Here is a 21,533-nt window from a genome sequence, read left to right as displayed (position 1 = left end):
GCATTAGAAATATACTCTAGGGCAAGTACAAGTCTAACATTCAAACTGTTACTTATAACTGAAAAAATAGAAGTTTGAAAGAAATTTACTTAAAATATCCAACAGTAGTTGTTCTGCAGAATGGCCCCTTGTAGAGTCTTACCTTATTGTTATATATATTACAGCCTATTATATATTTTGTATTGTATTGTATTGTATTGTTAACCTAGCATGTTAATAACTGTAACTACCAGGGGTAATTTTCTTTATACTGTGCAGTGTTTTATCAACTGTGCATTTTTTATTTTATTTTTTATTTTTTGTAGTATGTCTTGTATGTAAAACCTGAGTCTGTAAAATTACTAATGCTTATGCTAGCAAATGTAGCATTTTCCATTTTTGGTTTTATTATGAAGATCCAAAGCACGTACATCCGGCGGTCCTCCTAATACTTGACGGTGCTCATCGCTATAGTGTGAGCCCCCAGATGCCCTAGAAGTGGACTGATAACGATTGTAAACCCAAAGCAGAGGAGAAAGAGGTGGATGTAACCATCGATGGTTTCATCATAGAGCACAGCGTCTCTGGATAATTCAAGGTAACAGTTATTACGTGGGAATCCGCAACAGTTTTTGTATAATGACCACCAAAGAGTGGCTGAGAACTTGGGCTAACTTGACTGTTTTGGTTGGCAGTCACCGGCTAACGTTAGCTAACTTCACAACGCTGCGAGACATTTCAGTCAGTGTGTGTGTGAGGGGGACCTGGGCAACGTGTCCCAAACTCTAGCAATGATGATATGATGGTATTAACAAAGGTATTAATCCGTGTGCTTGCTTGTTAACAGGATAGTAGATCCTAGCATAACATTGTAATTTTAGCTAAAGTCGGAGCTTTGTTCGACTGTGGATAACGTTCATTTTGACACAGCGATTAAAAATGCCAAAATAAGAAAAATTAAGTCGGCGTGATGCTGTCTCGCTGTGCTTGTCTGAAATTGCTCACACTTAACTTGAATTTCAGGGATGGAATTTGGATCAAACTGGTCGCAAAATGAATTTTTAACTAACAAACTTTTCTGGCCGCACAAAAAGATGCCTTTGTGTTGTAGCCACCGAATTACGAGGGAATTTGTTTACATGTATATTAAAATACATTAGTTATATTACATTTAGTTATAGCTAGCTAACTACCCAAGTGCTAAATAATGCACACTGTCTTGCTTAACATTATATTACAACGTTAGTTTGTCACCATTTGTCGAAAACCTTACCAAAAAAAACATTACTCTATCCACAGAATGTGGAGATGTGTTGTGCTAATCAGACAGTTGCAACGCGCCTGTACAACCAGGCCACATCAACATCGTTCTCAGTTAACCCAATACAATGCAACATAGATCGGTTACTTCATCTTAATTGAACCAGCGAGTGTGAAGGAGAGACCTAGACGGTTTCTCACGTTCAAATATTTAGATAAGCAGCTGTACCTAAAAGACCCCAGTCACGGAAATAAAGTTAGTGTTTGCTTCCTTCTAAAGTTGACATTATGCCAACATTAACGATGATATTACACACTGTTCTTTCAGACTTTTGGGTTTGGGGACTACAACGACTTAGTTATTTGGTAAGCCAAGCCAAGTAAAGGCATTAAGAAAAGATGTAAAACAAGAAACAAGGCAAAATTGAAAGACACATAGGTAGGAGCCAACCCATATCAGAGTAGCAGACCAGAAAGACAGTGTAAAGCCTAATTATATCCTGGGTAGCTGTTCCTTACAAGGCTGCTTGGAGAGCTTTGTGCTTGGACCTCACATATTGGTGAACAAGTAAGTCAATCTTAGAGTCTTTTTAATTTTACGGTTATCCTGCAAAGAAGCAGATTGAGTGCACAGTTCATGGCCCATTGCTTTGTTTGCCTCATTGGAGTGGGTTGTGTACCCAGTCAGTGTTCCATTTTGCAGCTAGCATGTTGATGTGGTACACACATTGCCCTTCCTTTATGTAAAAAACAGACATACATATATATATATATATATATAACAGGTGCAAACATTCACTTGATGTTATGTGTATGTTGTGTATGTTGGTGTGTCTGTGTTATAGTACTGTATGTTTGGCAGCAATATCCACTAGACCAGGGCATCTCCACTGCCCCTCATTAGTTAGGATTAAGGCTGTAACTAAAGATTATTTTCATTTTTTATTAATCTTCCAATCACAGTTTTCTGAAAACCCAAGACAACATTTTCAGAGCAGCATTCCAAAACCCAAAGATATTCAATTAACTGTCATATACTGTAAGACAAAGAAAAGCAGCAGTTTCTCACATCTAAGAGGTGTAACAAGGTAATACTTGCCTTTTTTGCTTGGAATTTGACCTCACAATTAATTATATATATATACTATATCATATATATTATATATATATATATATATAATAGTATATATATACATAAAATAGTTACAATTAATTTTCTGTCAATCAACTATTCAGTTAATCAGTTAATTGTTTCAGCTTTAGTTAGAATCCATCAGATATTATGTTTTTTTTCCCAAGGGAATTAATAAATTGAGTCATTAATTCATTAATTAATTAAGTAATTAATTGAATTTAATTAACTAATCACAGACATCAGTGGAATTTACCCATTGAGTCTAGCTATATTTCCATTCAACTATTTAAATGAACTGCAGTTACATTTCAACAGATAAATGCATTTACAACAATAGAAACAGACAATGGCACTCTCAAGGAAGCCACATAGCAATTAGAATGGATGAGAGGCTTGCAGCTTTACTTCAAAGTGACTGTAAACTTCTCACCCTAAGGGCAACTCTCAAGGATCCTGACTGTTTAACACAACTGTTCCAGCAGAAAGAATTTCCCTTCGGTCATGGAAATAGTCTTCGTACTTTTAAGGCCTTCACGGCTGTACTTTTTTGTAGTTTTCATTACTGTGAATGTCTGTGGGATTTTCTCTTGCCTCTTTTAATTTTTTTTCTCTGAAATGAATTAATTTTGGAAAAGAATATGGCAAAGTTACCTTGAACTCTTTTGGCAAATAGAGGAAAGCAGAAGCCTGCAGGTCCCTGAACTTCTTAAATAAACAGAGAACTCTGTTTAAAGTAAATTACACTCCTGTGAATCAGATGTGGCAGATTATGTTAGCAGCATTGTTTTTTATGGCTTTTTTTTAATGGACCTCTGCCAACATATGTCTGATCAAGGTGTTACAGTGCATCCTGTTACTACAGGAAAGACCGGAGTTCAACTGTGACTCTGTTTAGGTTTGTCTGTATGGGAGTCTGGTGGGAATGTGAAAGTATAGACAGAAGCCGTTTTCAGATATGAACTATGTACACTGTCCAGAATTGCCTTCTCACACATGCAGCGCACAACTTGCGATCTCATCCATGTCAGACACTTTCTCAACTACTTGAAATACTCGACGAGGGGTGGCGGCTGTGTAAAGCATGCAGGAATAATGATAAAAACGTCATCAACATGACCACTGGCTCGCTGTTATTTATCTGGACATTAACCCGCTCTATTCACTCATCGGCTCACTCGGACATTACATGGACTTTGCACTGGGGAACAGGCAGGGTACAGTCAGTTCAGTGTCCTGTTCAGCTGACTTGTACATTTGCGCACACATCCTCCAGGTAATTTCTGGAAAGTTCAGGGTCAAAGTTCATGTGTGAAAGCAGCTATAGAGACTAACTGGGATGATTAACAAAACTAACACTCAGCCTGTAAATGTATATGGTCGAGAAGATTTGCATGATCAACGTGCTTCATCAGGATGTTAAAAAGATATGAAAAGCCTAGTACTTAAACAAGAGACTACCTTAATTCATGTGTGAATGAACAATATGTATGTTTAATATGATACAGTAATATAATAAAGTATAAATCAGTGTGTTAATTAGACAAACATCATAATTCCATTTCTTTATGAAGCACAAAAATTAGCAGTTGGAAAAAGAATATCGAGAAGGGAAAAATTAAATAAAAATACTGAACTAGATGTTTTTCACTACCCTATGAAAAGCCCACACTTCATACATTGCATGTTTACACAACCAAAAGATGCTGAATGAAAAAAACTGAGCTATTCATATTTAATTAATCCTGGCCCTGTATGGAGCACACAGTTTATTAAGAATGCTGGACATTAATGCGAGCCCGCTAAGTAATGCATTATTAAGAACCCAGGAGCCCAGCTGCTATTGTAACCAATGTGGAGATACAGTGTATGCAGAATAACACAACTACAGCTAACCTAATGAACAGAGCACATAGCCACAGGTTTTAGAGCCATCTTAGAAGATTAGAAGGCTATGTAAATATACTTTCGCTTACTGAAGTCTTTGATGGAAATTTGTGGATAGTGGAATTATCCTTTATAAAGTGTGTTGGCGCATGTGGTGCATCTGCCACATCTATAATCACCCTGAGTGTTGAGCTAAGGCTTAGGCCATGTTGTGATTGACTCTAGCCTTAGGTGAGAAAATGCTGCTCTCCCATTCACTTGAATCAATCTGTCCAACGCAGGGGATTCTGGCAAAAATTTAAAAAAAAAAGATATACAATGAAGGGCTGTCTGGCAAAAATGTTGAACCTGAGAGTGGTGTTAATTCAGCTCAGCAATGTCATGAATTTATGTTAATTATTCCCATGTTATTTCTTTACCTACACTATTGTCTTTATTTCTTGGTTTGCGTTTGGCACTGTTTTGTCACATAGGAAAAATGGTGCAGATAGGGACTTTAGGACTTCCCAAACATTGAATGGAGATAGGGATATTATACTACAAAGGATATGTGTGTGAAGAGTGAATTCCAGCAGATCTGGAGACATTTATTTTTACAATGTGTGCCATGTTGTTCTTGTGTTGCTCTGAGCAACCTAAAATGTAGCATTATTATTTCTTACAGTCTTCTTGATTTTATTTGCATCTAATTCTAATAAGAATTACCTTCACTGTTTCTGGATGTTCACAAGAAAAATGCAAAAAATCTATATTATTATTATTTTTTGTAATTATTTTATGCTTTTATAACTTCAGATGCTTTGCATCACATTTATTCCTTCACACAGATATGAAAGAAGCTGTTTCCGGTAACTTTGAGTTTCTCACCTCTTCTGAAACTGAATTTTGGTGTGGTAGAAGACGAGGCAATACCTGCTAAGTATTTTCTGAATCTCAGCAAGTTTCATATAAAGCATATTGTTTGTGACATTTGTCATTTTATATGTTTATTATATATGTATTTATATATATATATATATATATGTAAAATATGTTATAGTATAGCTACTGCTCAGACTGCTACAGCTACTGCTGCATATCTGGCAGGATGTCACATGTTCTTTCTTTGGTCTACTCAGCGACAGTGTGCTTTAAGCCTAAACAGCCCAACCTCGATCTCGCGCAGCTCCTCCCCCCAGCTGTATGTCTGTGTCACCCTACCGCCCTCTCTTCTTTTCTTCCTTCCTCTTGCCGCTTGATGGATCATGCATGCCCTCCCTTTGTTGCGGCTGGGCTAAAGAGAGAAATTTGAAAAAAAAAAGAAAAAAAAAAGGAGGATTGGAAAAAGAGCAGAGACTATCCACAGAGGCGTGGGATGGAAAAGCATACGGGTTCTTTGTGTACAAACCCTCATGTGAGTCAGATGGCTTTTTATCTCTTCCCTCACTATTTTTTGCAGTTATTTTCTTATCATTCTCTTCCTACTCACTGTCCATCCTCCCTGTCTTTATTCTGTATGTTCGGTATCTCTGCCTCCATTGCCATGTTATCCCTGCCTTTGCTTTCTGCATGCGTACCTACCCCCTTACCATAACGCTGGCTGCTGATGCTGTGTTGTCATGCTTGAGTAGGTGTCACGGTGTGCTGAATGAGATTTGGGGTAAATCACAGGATTCAGTCCAAAAGGTGTTTTTTTGTGTGTGACCTGACACATGAACATTGGAGAAAGGAACAACAGCAAAGAATGAGTGTTGCTTTGACTACGTGACACAGATATGATAGACTCAGATAAGTTAACATTCATGTGGTGATGTTACATTTTTAAACATCTGGTACCCTGTGTTCATAGTAGAATGCATTTGAACTTTGTTGTTTTGTCATGTTTAATAAGATGCTGTCCAAATGGTGTCCTAACCCTCCTGAACCTCGTTTGTGATTTCGTATGTCTGATTATAATTGGGATAATCAGCAAACTTAAGGTGATGATGAGGAAGATGATTAACAACATTAACATTCAAGACGAATATAATGATTTAACTGAACTAAAACTAAACAGCAGCACTTCAGGGGCACTCATAGTGAATGAAAAGAAGACAATTTGTATAACCAAAAAAAACTAACTACATCTCCTCAAAGGTGTGTGAATGGCAGAGATGTAAGTCAGTTCTTAAGTAGTGTACAGGCTTTAGTGGCATCTAGCGGTAGGGTTGTGCAATCTGACAATCTTATATTGTGATCTTATTTTGGCATATGATCTACTTTTCAGATAAATTGTCTAAATAATCATCTAAATAAAGGTCCTATATTTATATATTTTATTGCAAAAGCCTAGCCTGATAATTTCAGTTGGTGACGGCAGTTCTTGTTCTGGTCTGGGGCCTTGGTGAGCTCGGTGTAGCACCTCATGTACCAGCTCTCCACCTGAGAACACGGAAAACCTTTATCAGCGATGGAAAGATACTTGCTGTCAAGACTCACAATAAAATCAGAGCGGAAACAGAATGCAGATTGTGATTCAGATAGTGGATTGTGATTCTATCCAAAAAGATTGTCGTATGATCTTTTGGCCAGATTGCCTACCCCTTTCAGGTGGTGAGATCATAGATTACAACCAACTGATTACCCCTCACCTTACACTCCCTTTCGAAGCATGTTGGAGAGCCTATGCGGAGCCTCTCTGGAGCCATTGTTTGGTTTGGCTGTTCTGGGCTACTGTAGAAACATGGCGGGTGCTGTGGAAGAAGACCTGCTCTGTATGTAGATATGAAGTGTTCATTTCATAGAATGGAATATTGAACACGAATTTCACCAATACCTCTAGTTTGGCATCTGCATTAATACATCAAATTTGTATCTATTAAGATGACAGAAAATACACTGTAAAATGTAAATTTTGTCCGACTTAAGTATTGATTAAATTGGGCTTAAGAAATGATGTTGATTTACGGTGACATTAATATTTTTTGTATGCAACTGGTTAGTTAATGAGAAATACAGTGGCAAGAAAAAGTATGTGAACCTTTTGGAATGTTATGGTTTTCTGAATAAATTTGTCATAAAATCTGATCTGATCTTCATCTAAGTCAAGGGTATTGCAAATATAATGTGTCTAAAATAACAAGAAAAAATCTGATCTTTCATGTCTTTATTGAACACACTCATTCAACTTTCAAAATGGCAGTGTAAAAAGTAAGTGAACCCTTAGAATTAATAACTGGTTGACCCCCCCTTAGCAGCAATAACCTCAACCAGGCGCTTCCTGTAGCTCTGGATCAGAACTGCATATCGTTGAGGAGGAATTTTTGCCCATTCTTCCTGGCAGAACTGCTTAAGCTCTGCCATATTCTTTGGAATAGAGAGGGGATACTCTTTTCTTGGATTAATCACGGTGAATATATTTTGAGTATTTTAAAAATACACAATTACTGTTCCCTGAAGTACTTTCATACAAATTACAAAAAATACGAATGCAATACATATCCAGAATGCATGTAAGACAATTACTGCCCACATCTGATTGTAAATTTACCAACATGAGCATTTAAAATTATTGGGGAATAGCAGTCAGCTTTTATCAGGGTTTCTGCCAGTGTCCAAGAAGCCTGGTAGCCCACCCGGCTTAAGTGTTGGGGTGTTTGGGGTGGATCAGTTTGAAACCTAGATATAATGGTTGAAAAGCTCACCAGCATCATCTGTTGGTTATGAGGCTTTGCTGATTGCTCAGCTTTGGGTTGTCCTCGGTAATGCTGTTAAAACAAGAACAGCCACAGTCTGAATGGCCTTTGGGAATCCCAGGACAAATCCTGGTGACAAAGTCGATGTAGAGAGTAAGTTGTGGTGAATAAATCGGTCAAGCTGGTGTTCAACTCCAGTGCGAAATCAAAAGCTGATACTTACTAATTTCTAGACTTAGTTTACTTATTCATCTTGTTTTTTATGTTCAGTTTTCAGTTGCAGTTTGGTTAGCCTTAGGCACCAAAGTTATTTGGTTAGGTTTAGGAAAAGATCATGGTTTGGATTAAAATAGACGTTAACGCTAAATGTTTTAAAAAGCTTTTCTGCCAGAACTTCTCATGTGACTCATTAAAGTGATCCAGTTGAACCTAAAGCCCATGTGTAAATAGCCAAAATGCCTATTTACACCCAGGTGCAAATACCATTGTTGTCTACAGACACCTGGGTGCAAATAGCATTGCTGGCTACAGATGTGGGTGCTTATCTCTACCATACTATATATACCTGCATGTAAATAGCCACATTGGCTATTCACCCTGGGTGCAAATAGCATGTGCCAAAAATCACCACATAAGCAGACAAGTGTAGCACCTAACACTTCCGCCAGTGATATAGAGACCCATTAAAAGAATGCTGAGATTTAGTTGTCTGACAAATCTTAAATTTAGATTTAGATCTAATTTACCCAAAAAAATAATACACTTTTGGTTTGGCAGAGCAAGGTCCTTGCCTTATTAATGAGTCTGGCTATTGCTTAACCAATCATATAGTAACTCACTGTAGTGTCATGTCAGAGGCTGTTCTTGGTACTCTAACAGCTAAGTTATTATGTAAGATTGTGTAAGATTTTAAGTATCCGAAGAAGTCTCACTTAATCATCTTAAATGATCACTTGTAATTTGGACATAACTCAGTATCATGTTTGTCTTATTATGAGACACAGCCCATGGATTGTTCAAGTATTGAATGGTTTTGATTGCTGTCTGTAGTACGCTCAAAGGACAATATTACTAGGTTCAATTTTGCAACCTGTTGACACACAATCTGCTATGTCAGCGGTGCAAATATAAATTAAATTGCGTGACAAGAGACCAACATGTTAAATTGCCAGTTACGGTTACGCAACAAGATGCATGTCTGAACGCTGACCAAACCCAAGCGGAACCACTTAAGAATAGAAAAGTGGATTTCTCCAGCTTACACTGAATAAAAAAAACAGGGATGACAATCCAGATTGAAAGTGGTGAATATTGCCATTTTTGTGTGTTGCTTTTGCCTTTTTTTCAAAGCTGATGCAGATAAACTACATCATGGCTGAAATGAAACTGTAGCATTGTAATGCAAAAAATTGTAACCCTATGGCAGCATTCTTTGTGCAGCTGAACTCACATGACAGCACAGGCCTTTAAAATATGCTTGGATGAGGCCTTTGATAAAGGACTTGATATTTTCCAAGTTGATAAACTTAATAACTCTTTTTTGGCATAACTCTATTTGGCATTTCTCTCTGTCTAAGTAAGATCCATTCACTTGATTGTTGTTTTGGCTCCTCTGCAGGGGTGATACCATTATGGCAGTACAAAGACTCCATCCACAGTGGGTAATGATTCTACATTTACCATTCATTTAAGACAGTATTTGGCAAAGCTCTCATGACAAAATTACAAGCAGCATGGACTGTGGTAAACAATGGATCACGCCATGGAGAACATGATGGAATTTAACATTTGTGCCACAGCGGGAACCCTGTTTTTTTAATCCTTGTTTGTTCATTCCGATGTCAGTGACCCCTTCAGTCGTATTCCCAGAAATGCAAAGGAGTGAAACACAGCTCAGTCTAGCTAAATCTAACCTCAGGACTTTTTTTTTTTATTCCATGCTCTCAATCTGCTCAAGAATTTGTAGTCCCTGTGTGTTTATCACATTGGCTTGAGTATATAGGCTACATACTACATACAGCAACACTGTATGTTTTCTAGAAATGATATCAACAAATTGTTGTCTTTTTACAGTATTTAAAAAGTAGACTTTGAATGCTCAATTGGGCATGTGCATCAGATTTTTGTTTTACAACTCAGTGACTCCATTTGAACCCTCAGGAGACTCTAGCCCGCCCACATTTCAGGGGAAGGATAATGGAAGTACATGGTTACGCTATTTACTGTATGTACATCTACATATATACACATGGTACATAGTTGAAATTGAATGGAGTGACGCAAACAGGTTGTAAACATCTAGCTTCTGTAGGATATTCATCTATGTTTGCAGCAGTCTGTCATCATTTCTTGTGTTAGTCATACCATACCAGACAAGAAAAACAGGGAGCAGGTTTTTCTGTTTTTTCACTTTATCACTGGAGACCTGTCACTTTTGAGCACCCATTCACAGGTCTCTGTCAGGTCAATGAGGTTACAGACAACAAAAATCAAACGGCTGGGAGACGGAAGAGAGGAGAGGACATGCTAACTCTCCACACACCAAAATGTTCACAGACCACAATATGTGTTGACTTGATTAATTTTTTTTATCATATCATATATTCAGTAATAACCTGTTTTTATTGATGAAGCACCCATATTGCCCACTTTGATTTTTTTAGCTGGTAACTGGCAAAAATAAGTTTGTTTGATTGATCTGACAGAGCTGACAGTGACACGCTTACCACTGCCTTTTTTTTACCACCACTGCATCGTTTTTGGGCTGATTTTTTTTTTAACCTTTGTCCAAGGGCTACAAATGAAAAACAGCCTTTTGACTGACTCTGGCACATTTACAGCATTATTTCATGAATTTGTACCGTGACTGGTGATTAAACCAGTAAATTAATAGTAACGTTTTAGAATAGTAAAGAATCCTCATTCCCAACCAGTTTTCTTCTGTCATGTGACCAGAGTGTACCAGTGTGACTTCTGCCTTGCCATGCAAAGCACTGTCCTACAGCATGTTTCTAAGGTCTGGAAAAATGTGACAGCATGTGTTCTTTATGTGAAATACAAAACATTTTTAGCGTAGTTTTGTTGTGTTTTCATGCTTCAGCATCTGAATATTTGGAAGGCCCAAGTGAGTATGACCTGCTGGTGGGTTTTGATTGGAAGTAATGGATAACATCATGTTTTACAGTCTCTTTACTGGATCTCAGTGTCTCCTCTTTTTATGTTCTAGGAGCTTTACTATCTAAGAATGCAAAGGGGCAGAGAAAGGATGGAGAGAGAAAAGGTGTCAGAGCTGAATCAGGTATGTCTCTGTTTTTTTTTCCATATGAAATTGAAATGAGAGTTTATTGAGAATTCTCTAGTTGGGGCACCTTGGTGGCTCACCTGATAGAGCACGTACCACATAGGCTTAGTCCTAAGGCAATCGATTTGACTCCGACCTGTGGCCTTTTGCTGCATGTCATCCTCTCCTTGACCTTCCTGTCTTTCTCTAACTTTAATATCAGAATAAAGGCAAAGATGCCCAAAATGAATAACTTTTTCTTTTAAAAAGAAGAAATTTTTCTAGTTCTAAAGAAGCAGAAATACATATATTAGGCCTTTTTCTGTAATTAAAATACAGGAAGGTGTGGGGATGTAAATATTCCTGCATACCTGAATATTGGAATAATTACTTTTAGTCATTTGTATCAGGCATCTGGTGGAGACCGGGGCGTGTTTCTATGTGTTGTATATAATAACAATCAAATCAACAAATGGTCTTTGTGTGTGTGTTTGTGTGTTTCACTTCATTTTGCTGTAGTGTAAGAGGAGGTTGAGAGTGTGTGTGGCGACATGCAACAGAGCGGACTACTCCAAGCTGGCCCCCATCATGTTTGGGATCAAATCCCATCCTGACGAGTTTGAACTGGAAGTCGTGGTGCTTGGGTCACATCTTATTGATGACTACGGGTAAGAGCAACAGCATCCTTCAAAAAAAAAAAACTTGTTGCAGATGTCCTAAAACAGTGAAGTTGTGTATTAATTATAGTGCACCTGCCAACACAACAGTCCAACAGTTGTTCAGTTGGGTTGAAATCTGGATTCATCATGAAACTCTCCTCATTTATTCAGATTTTTTCTTTAATTTGTTGTTTTCCTACAACCCACCCCACAGGAACACTTTTCGGATGATCGAGCAGGATGACTTTGACATCGGCTCCAAGCTGCACACTATTGTGAGAGGAGAGGATGAGGCGGCCATGGTGGAGAGCGTTGGGCTGGCCCTGGTGAAACTCCCTGATGTCCTGCAGAGGCTGCACCCTGACATCCTGGTCGTCCATGGTGACCGCTTTGACGCACTCGCCCTGGCTACGGCTGCAGCGCTGATGAACATAAGAATACTTCACTTGGAGGGGGGAGAGGTGAGGAGGCTTGTCTGATGAACAGTGTCTGCTGTATGACAGGAAAGTTCTGCTGTGAGAAGGTAGACACACATTTTATTTTATCTCACACTAAACTCACAATGCATATAGACTGTTATACTCCTATCAGTATATGCTGTTTTACCTTTTCTTACCTTTACATTTTTAAAGCCAAACAGAAAGCAATAATGGAAGCACTCACTGTAGATCATAATATATTCTTATTTCTTAATGCACTTAATCGTGACCACATGTCAAATAACTGCTTTTCCCAGGTGAGTGGTACAATTGATGACTCGATTCGCCACGCCATCAGTAAACTGGCCCATTACCACGCCTGCTGTACACGCAGGGCAGAGCAGTACCTCATCGCCATGTGCGAGGACCATTCCCGCATCTTGCTGGCTGGTTGCCCTTCATATGATAAGCTGCTGTCAACTCACCACAGAGAAGACTATAAGGATATTATTAAGGCCTGGCTGGGTATGCAGGGATACAGTCATTGGACAGAAATATAGTGTGAGACGCTAGTGTATGTTTGTATGTGATGTGTGGTGTATTTGTTCATGTTGCAGGTGACAAGGTGCAGGAGCAAGACTATATTGTGGCTTTGCAGCACCCTGTCACCACAGACATCCAGCACTCCATTAAGATCTATGGGCTGATGCTGGATGCCCTACTCTCCTTTAACAAGACGACCCTCATTCTCTTCCCTAACATTGATGCCGGTTAGTTCACCTACTGGTCCATTTAGGGACTTTTCCCACTTGTTTTTAGAGGCTTTGTTTTTTTCTATATGTGAGTGTTTTGTCAAAGTAGAACTAGGATCATTGGGATTAGTAGTTGAATAAGTAAATGTTTCTACAGGGGGATCCAAAAAATCAAAAGTCTGAGACCAATTTCCCATTCCACCAAACCTCTGTATGTCTCTTGACCCACCCCTTCCCACGTAAACAGGTAGTAAGGAGATGGTGCGCGTGATGCGGAAAAAGGGCATCGAGCAGCACCCCAATTTCCGAGCAGTGAAGCACATTCCCTTTGAGCAGTTCATCCAGCTGGTCTGCCACGCCGGCTGCATGATCGGAAACAGCAGCTGTGGAGTGCGAGAGGCAGGGGCCTTCGGCACGCCCGTCATTAACCTGGGAACAAGACAAACTGGCAGAGAGACAGGTGAGGAAGACAAAAACCAAGATTACTGTTAACCTGCTTAACCTGGCGTTGTTGCAGACCTCATTTCACCATCTGACACAAGATACTGTTTAGTTATGAATATTAGAGGATTGTGGCAGCTGGAAATAATGCTATGGTGTCGAGATCAATTTCATCATATTAACAACCCAAAGCAAACATTATTCTGTTAAATAAATTCTGCACTGGGTTGTTTATCATAACAACTGTGTTTATGATATTTCACTCTCTGCCAGGCGAAAATGTTCTACATGTCAGAGATGCTGATACTCACAATAAGATCTACCACGCTCTGGAGTTGCAGTTTGGAAAGAGATACCCCTGGTATGACTAATGTCCTGCTTGTCTATCTCACTGGGTTTTTGTCTGAGCCCTTTGTCCTCCAATTTTTCTCTTTTAGATCCACTTTTCCTTGTTTCTTTCTTCTTCTAAAAGTATTTATTCTTCTTGCACTGGATATTATTTGGGCAAAGTTACAGCAAGCAAAATGTAAACTTGGTGTTACTCACTTGGTTAATATTTTTCTCCAGCACCTCAATTTGATTTTCACCTCAAAATCAAATTGAGGTGCTGTTCAACAAGTTAACCTAGCTGGGGAAGCACAGGCTGCAGACCACTGACCACCTATTTTGCTCTGCTTTCTGATTTCTATCTGGATGAATTTTTTAACTCTGTCTGTGTAAATGATGGTTTAGATCATATAAACCGTCATTATTCTGAAGCAATATAATTTTTTCCAAAAAGTAGATGAGTATCAACAAATGTGTACTTCTGTTTCCCATCAGCTCTAAGATTTATGGTGATGGCAACGCAGTGCCTCGTATTCTCAAGTTTCTGCGTACCATTGACCTGGATGAGCCCCTCCAGAAGACCTTCTGTTTCCCCACGGTGAAAGACTCCATCTCTCAGGACATTGATCACATCCTGGAGACACAGAGCGCTATGTCCATCGACCTGGGAGGAACCAACCTCAGAGTGGCTATCGTCTGCATGAAGGTAGGCTGAGCAGACCTCTACCTAGACACATCAGTGTATTACTTTGGATTTAGCTGCAGTAAGTATTTATCATGACGATAGGTGCTACTACTCATAAAGATATTGGTGTCAGTGTGTGATTAGTCAGTCGTTTTCAATTTTCCATTAATCATTAATTAACCATCCTTTATAGACCTTTTAAGCCTTGTAATAACTTTGGAGATACATTACTTTTACTTTGTCCTTTTAATTTGTTTATTGGTACATCACATTTGCTCCCGCTCTGTCCAGGGTAAGATAGTAAAGAAGTACACTCAGCCCAATCCGAAGACCTTCGAGGCCAGGATGCAGCTCATATTAAAGATGTGTACCGATGCCATGCGGGACGCTGTCTCCTTCAACTGCAGAATACTTGGTGTCGGTATGTAAACGGACACATTCTCATTCCTTACCGTTCCAACCGTTATGATGCTGGAAAACACATTATAAAACTATCATCTCAGGAGTGTCCACGGGCGGGCGTGTAAACCCACAAGAAGGTGTGGTCCTACACTCGACAAAGCTGATCCAGGAATGGTCCTCAGTGGACCTGAGAACACCCATCTCCGACGCCCTGCACCTACCCGTCTGGGTCGACAACGACGGCAACTGCGCTGCGTTGGCTGAGAAGAAGTTCGGTCATGGCAAAGGAGTGGAAAACTTTGTGACGGTCATTACAGGAACAGGTGAGGAGGCAGGATTTGAAAAATGTCATAATCCAGTTATGGTTTTTAAAACTCATTGTTTTTTGTCAAGATAATTAGATTTTTAGAAATGGTGTATTGTATACTAACGGCCGGATGCACAGATCGATGCTGCTGGCGATCGGCAATTGCCGGTTTTCTGTTTGATTGGCTATAATCAGTGACTAGAAAATCAGTCTCAGATACCATATTCTGTGTCGGTCAAAGTTGATGAGCATGCTGAAAAGTGAAGAGTTGTAACCAGAGAGCAGTCCCATGGTTTTTGTTTACCCTTGTTCAGAGTGAGAGAGAGCAAGCGCCCTTCACAGAGTTATTAAATAGTTAATAGTCAATGTTTTATTATGAATATACAATTGAATTTTCCATTAAAGAAAACTTCCAACATGTTTTTGTAGAAAGAAAATAAGATTGGTCAAAATTAGAATTGACAGGTCAGACTTCAAGAAAGGAACATCACTCTGGTGAATTAGTTATGCGTCTTCCAGTGTTTCCTCTAAATAAATAAACATATGAAGATCAGCTAGATGGGGCTGTTGAGTCAGTGGCAAAGTTTGCACCCAGGCTCAGAGCACTTAATTTTCCTTGGCTTTTTAAAGAAGAGCTCTAAGGCTCTGTTGTAGGGAAATTCTCCAAGAGGTGGCCCATTGATGCTTAGCAGCATACATGCTGCAAGGTGATCCCCCTGCAGCCTGTTTCTCAAGTCACTCTTCACCTACAAATAGAAACAATAATGAGATTGTTTCTCTCAATTTCCTACACCCTAATCAATTTAAAATTGTTTCTAGTTTGTGTCTGATGATATAGTGTTAAATGTCTTACTCTGTTCATTGTTGAAAAATCCCTCTCACAGTTTACACTTGAGATGGGCACCGTCAGGGCAATGGCTGCCAGCTGGCTCATGGAGGGATACAGCTGTGCCCACTTGTCATTTTGTGATGACGATGGTTACTTGGTCCATATCCTGAAATACATTTAACACAGTGGGACAACATCTCATTAAATAAGTTCCTCCATCATCTTTCTGCTGAACTCCCCCATTAATTTGGACCTAACATTTTACCTTAAAAGCTCCTGTGAGTAAATGCTGCTTGTAAGATGACCATTCCTGCAGCAGAGTGGTTTCAGGCTGCTGCTGCAGGAACTTGTTGGCCAGGGTCTTGAGGTCTTCAGTGATGACAGTATTGTCTTCTTTTAGTGCCTGGGGTCCCAGCACATGGAAAGCTTCAATTATCCCCAGGTTATGAAATCTCCTGTCCAGGCTGTCCAGGAGACCATCCAGATATGGCCCCATTACCTAATATATGGTACAAAAAAGAAAATGAGTGCCGAGTTTGATTAATTGAAACCTTTATTTGCACAGGGAGATAAGCTAGAGTTGGCCTTCTGCGTTCATATATCTGAAAAACATTTTTAAAAAGACATCTTCAACATAACTGTATTACTGATTCAGTCATTAATTATTGACCTCTCAATAATACCTGACATGCAGATCTAGCTGCCTCTTCACGAAGACATCTGTGCTCTCATCCACTTCCAGCCCGATAGCCACAGAGGACTGGATGTCTTTGAGGATTGGCTCCTGCACCACTGCAGCTAAGATCTCCAACATCTCATCTATTATTATATGAGACCGGTAGTTGGTCGTTTTTCCAATCTAAAAGTAAATTATATTAAATATAGTTTTGAGATTGAGGCAAGCTGACTTGCAGTGATGATATGCAAATATAAACAATACACAGTAGTAGCATGATAATAATTTACTTAGCAGGTACAAATATGTTATTGCAAGACAAAGCAGGTCGTACTTAAGATGATCTGATCCATCAATTTAAATGACTTCCTATTAATTCACCTTGTGCCAGTAAGGCCTGAGACCTCACACTCTGTTTGTGGTGCTCCGTACTCATGTGCCTATGACTCTGACCTGGTGCCTGACGTGATGTCACTTTCAAGGCTCTCACGTGTAATTAACTCCAATAGGATCCCCGAACCACCCCACTCCCTCCCTCCCCTCTCCTCCCCCCGCTGTTGCGCTCATCATCACACAGGCTGTGCTGTGAAGGCGGAGAGATGTGGCGGTGGTGCATTTGCGACAATAAAAAAAAAAAAAAGAAGAAATTTGAAGGCGTGGCGGCTATGTAGAGGAAACACTGGTCTTCTACTAATAACTATTGTGACTCTGTCTGTAGGTATTGGAGGAGGGATTATCCATCACAGTGAGCTGGTCCATGGCAGTACCTTCTGCGCTGCAGAGCTGGGTCACATCATGGTTTCATTAGAGGGCCCAGAGTGTTCATGTGGCAGCCGCGGATGCATAGAGGCCTATGCGTCCGGCATGGCCCTGCAGAGAGAGGCCAAAAGGCTGCATGACGGTAAGTGCTTGTTTTTAGTATATATGAATCATCATGGAAAGTGCCAAGACTCAGTTACTCCCAAACCAGTCAGAGAACTGAGAAAGGTGTGTCTTCTACACAATGGTGTGTGTACACTCTGAAAACAACTTTTTGTTTTATTTTCCTTCCTCTATCTTCCTCTTGCATTGTATGTGCATAAAGGAATAGTTTACTTAACAATGTGAACATAACACACAGGTGACACAGGCTTTTCCATGTAAGCTGTAACATCTGACTTATGTCATATTGGTGTGTCTCTCAGAGGACCTGCTGAAGGTGGAGGGGATGGATATGAAGCTTTCAGAGCCAATCACAGCTGCCCACCTCATCAACGCAGCCAGACTGGGGAACTCCAAAGCTGATGCCATTCTGAACAAGGGTCAGAGGGCACGCACGCACGCACACACAATTCTGTTTAAAGGGTTGGGTTTTACTTAACTGTTAGAGAACAATAGTGGGTTCGGACACACCTTACTTCTTCTGTGTGGGAACACTGTGAACATAGCATGGAGGTAGGTTTGACAATGAGTCACTCTATTAGCTTGGTCCAATGCAGTGTAGTGGAAAAATAACAACAGAAAAAAACATTTTTTTTGTTTTCTTTTTTTTTTTTTTTTTTTTAATTTTTTAAATCTGTCCTCATCTCTCCCTCTGCAGCTTCCACAGCTCTCGGTGTGGGCATCATCAACATCCTCCACATAGTGAACCCCTCGCTGGTGATTCTGTCTGGAGTCTTGGCCTCTTACTACCAAATGCCAGTGCAGCACATCATCAAAGAGAGAGCGCTCTTTTCTGCCCAGAGCATCAAAGTTGTCACATCAGACTTGGAGGAACCTGCATTACTTGGAGCTGCTAGCATGGTGTTAGACTATACAACCAGAAGGACATATTAAAGGATATAGCCCTGATTTACCATGGACCCTACCAACAACATGACTGCAAAACTGAAGTGCCCAGATAGATACATCAGCATATCTAAGGCATACATTTCTAAGACTAAAAGACAATGTGTTAAAACCATCATGTCAATGTTTAAGATGAGATGAGGCAAATATTAAAAAAAAAGAATAAATAGAAAAATATATATATATATACATTTTTTTTTTATTATTATTATTTCCTGGTTGTTGATAACCTTGCTGAACACAGTTTTACTTGTGTGATACTTCCATGTATGAAGTGGTTCCATTGCACAGACCAGAAATCCCACCTGTCTTTCAAACCCACGTAGGCAAGGTTTAATGAAGCCCCGGAGCTTTTTTTGAACAAAGCATATACTTTAGAGTAAACTACAAAGCCTTCTGCAAGGTAAATTGTCCCACACAGGACAGGACTGGCCTACTTTACTTGTTACATGATGTGGTTTTTAATGGAAAGGTCCTTTAAGAAATAGAAAGCTTGTTTCAGATGTGACCAAAAATATTGCTGAGACATGCTCCCTTAGCTTCATCTCTGTTCTCTCTAAACGCTTGTTTTCTCACTTTTCTTTAAATCTTGTATGAAGTATGGATTTCCATCCTTTTTTCGGATAAGGGTGACTTATGTTACATTTCCATGTTTTGTTATTAATTAAATTATTTAAGGTGTTGTTGGTAAATTACAAAAGTGCTTTTACAAGGGTAGTATAGTTGGTGCTCTTGGATGTTTTAGAGGTATTAAATCATTATTATAAAATGAGTATAATGCTATACTGGCTCATTAATGAAATATGAAGGCAGCAACTTGTTTAGCCTTATTGCTGCTACACTATATTTGGGGCCTTAGGATGAATCTTTTGACTGAATCAGTTTAAGCAATTTCTCTTTCTTTCATGCCTTTCGGAGATATATTTCATCTCTGTTGTTTCATATGTACTGTTATAAACTTTTGAAGTATTGTAGTTTTAATTGTACACAGACAACATGCAGCTATTACAAAAACACGAAATATCTTTTAATTTACATCCTTGAAATGTGTAAAATGTGTGTTTATTGATAAATAAACCCCAATAAGAGTCATTTGAAAAAATGGTTTATGTAAAAGAATGAGAAGATAAACAAACCTGATGGTGGGAGGATCTGTTTCTGGGGGTCCAGTAGAGTCAAGAAGTTGACTGAGCTGCTGTTTCCAGAAGTAGTTTTTCCCATTACCCATATTTTACTTTGTAACAATGCCTGCAACATTATTCAGTTCACATCGTGTGACTTTCCTGGATATTAGATATAGCCAGTAACATAGCCTTGTTTATGGGGAAAATAGTGTGAATGGAACTTTTGGCTTTGACCATTCTGTCTCCTGCACTCTTTATCCAAAATCAGTTACATGACTGGAGCTATGCAAATCTTACACTTACTTTCCCTGCTGCCAAGTTTTGAAGTCAGTATATTACCAGTTGAGTCCGTTCATAATTTAGTGTTGTACCTCACACTCATCATGCAAATTATGAGTAATTGTACCATTTGTTGCTATGCTATGTTGTTTGTCCTTATTCAGTTATTTTGATGATGTTATCAATTTTTATCCCCGAATTACAGCTATCATAAAAAGTTGAAATACAAAATATAAATGTAATGTCCGTCAATTTCTTTTTTCTTTGTCTTTTTAGTTAATCATTCATTCCCATCAATAGTTACCTTGAATTTAAACTCAGTTGAAATTCCAGAGAAATGTTGAGCCACTCCAAGTCCTTGGTCCCCAACTATGTCCCAATAATAATAAAACGTAGTCATATGATATGTTTACAACTCTGTACTTAGAAAAATGCTCACCTGTAAGCAAGGCCATTTTTCGTCGCTTTTCACCGTAGCTGAATGCATGGAATCCCCACACACCAACCTAATGACGTAGCGTGTGACGTAAAGGCAATATGGCGGCGACCCAGAGCGAAGGCATAAGTTAACATGGATAATAAATCTTAAATAACTTAGCGTGTAATTGTTTTATATCCAAAAAAATTTAAACATATATTCTAGCACACTTTATTATGTATAAAAACTTGTAAAATTAGAATGTTTCATGTCCTCTTTAAGCTATCTTTCACAAGGAGGAAGTGAAATTTGATACAATTGGATGTGTGTTCTTGCTCCTTGTGGATCTTATGGTGAGCAACACTGGCTTTGGCTCAGGACAAAAGGCTAGAGTTTCTAATTTTCTAATTGTCATGAGTTCTAGTTTGAAATGCTGTGGTAGTGCTGAGTCCTTACAACAGTTTAAGTGCTGAATCACACTGATATCAGTTTGATGTAGTTTAACACCATTATATTTGCTCCCAGCTTTGTACCCTTGGGTCAGCTGAGTGCTTGACTGACACCTGAGCATTTGAGACTATCGTTGTTGTTAATAATTTACCACCATGACATTATACTAGGGCTGGGCACAACAAGTGTTGCCAGGGTGGCAGAGAGAAAACCAAAGACTCGGCAGGCGTTTGACAGAAGTTCTATGATCTGATGAGACCAAAATTAAACATTTTAGTTATCACACTCAAACAGTGTTTCGTGTTTAACCTAAGTAGTGGACGTTACTTAGGCAGTAAAAAAAAACTACTACTATGGCAGTATGAAGGAGTGGGGATCTCTGCTGCAGGCCCTGGGAGGTTTGTAAAGGCCGACAGTAAAATACACCCTGAAGACCCCTTGTATATGATACATCCTATATACATCCATATGCATACATATAAATAATATGTATGCAGAGTATACATTTGGACATTTATATGCTCATTTATTTAGTTTAGTATGTGATGACAGAATATTGATATATAGAAATAAAAATAGGGCCTGACAATGATCGCATTTATCATGTAGAAATTAAATCTCGCTTTATCGCAGACTGCGGATTTTTGTCACAACTGTCACAGCACGTAGCCGGTCATGGGACCCGTATACAAGAGGATTCAAAGATTTGATTGGTCCAAATTTGAGGAAGCTGCTGTGTGATTGGTG

General features: G+C 39.1%; 1 protein-coding gene across 2 annotated transcripts; it reads left to right on the top strand.

The window, feature by feature from the left end:
- Positions 1-477: 477 nt before the first annotated feature.
- gne (glucosamine (UDP-N-acetyl)-2-epimerase/N-acetylmannosamine kinase) lies at positions 478-19,607 on the top strand. 2 transcript variants are annotated; one of them, XM_022755709.1, is made up of 14 exons: positions 478-577; positions 11,138-11,209; positions 11,711-11,859; positions 12,065-12,311; positions 12,587-12,794; positions 12,887-13,039; positions 13,269-13,481; positions 13,736-13,823; positions 14,285-14,495; positions 14,766-14,895; positions 14,978-15,199; positions 17,407-17,589; positions 17,873-17,989; positions 18,268-19,607. In XM_022755709.1, the coding sequence occupies exons 2-14, from the start codon at positions 11,156-11,158 to the stop codon at positions 18,501-18,503; spliced, it is 2,211 nt and encodes a 736-aa protein (XP_022611430.1). In that variant the 5' UTR covers positions 478-577; positions 11,138-11,155; the 3' UTR covers positions 18,504-19,607. The 2 variants fall into 2 exon arrangements, with proteins under 2 accessions (XP_022611430.1, XP_022611429.1); XM_022755708.1 differs by lacking the exon at positions 478-577 and adding an exon at positions 9,549-9,572.
- The last annotated feature ends 1,926 nt before the right edge of the window (positions 19,608-21,533 follow it).

This window comes from Seriola dumerili, unplaced genomic scaffold (genome assembly GCF_002260705.1).
Source record: "Seriola dumerili isolate Sdu_G_001 unplaced genomic scaffold, Sdu_1.0 BDQW01000230.1, whole genome shotgun sequence".
NCBI lineage: Eukaryota > Metazoa > Chordata > Actinopteri > Carangiformes > Carangidae > Seriola > Seriola dumerili.
The sequence above is the reverse complement of the archived record's forward strand: the minus strand, read 5'-3'. Positions and strand labels throughout refer to the sequence as shown.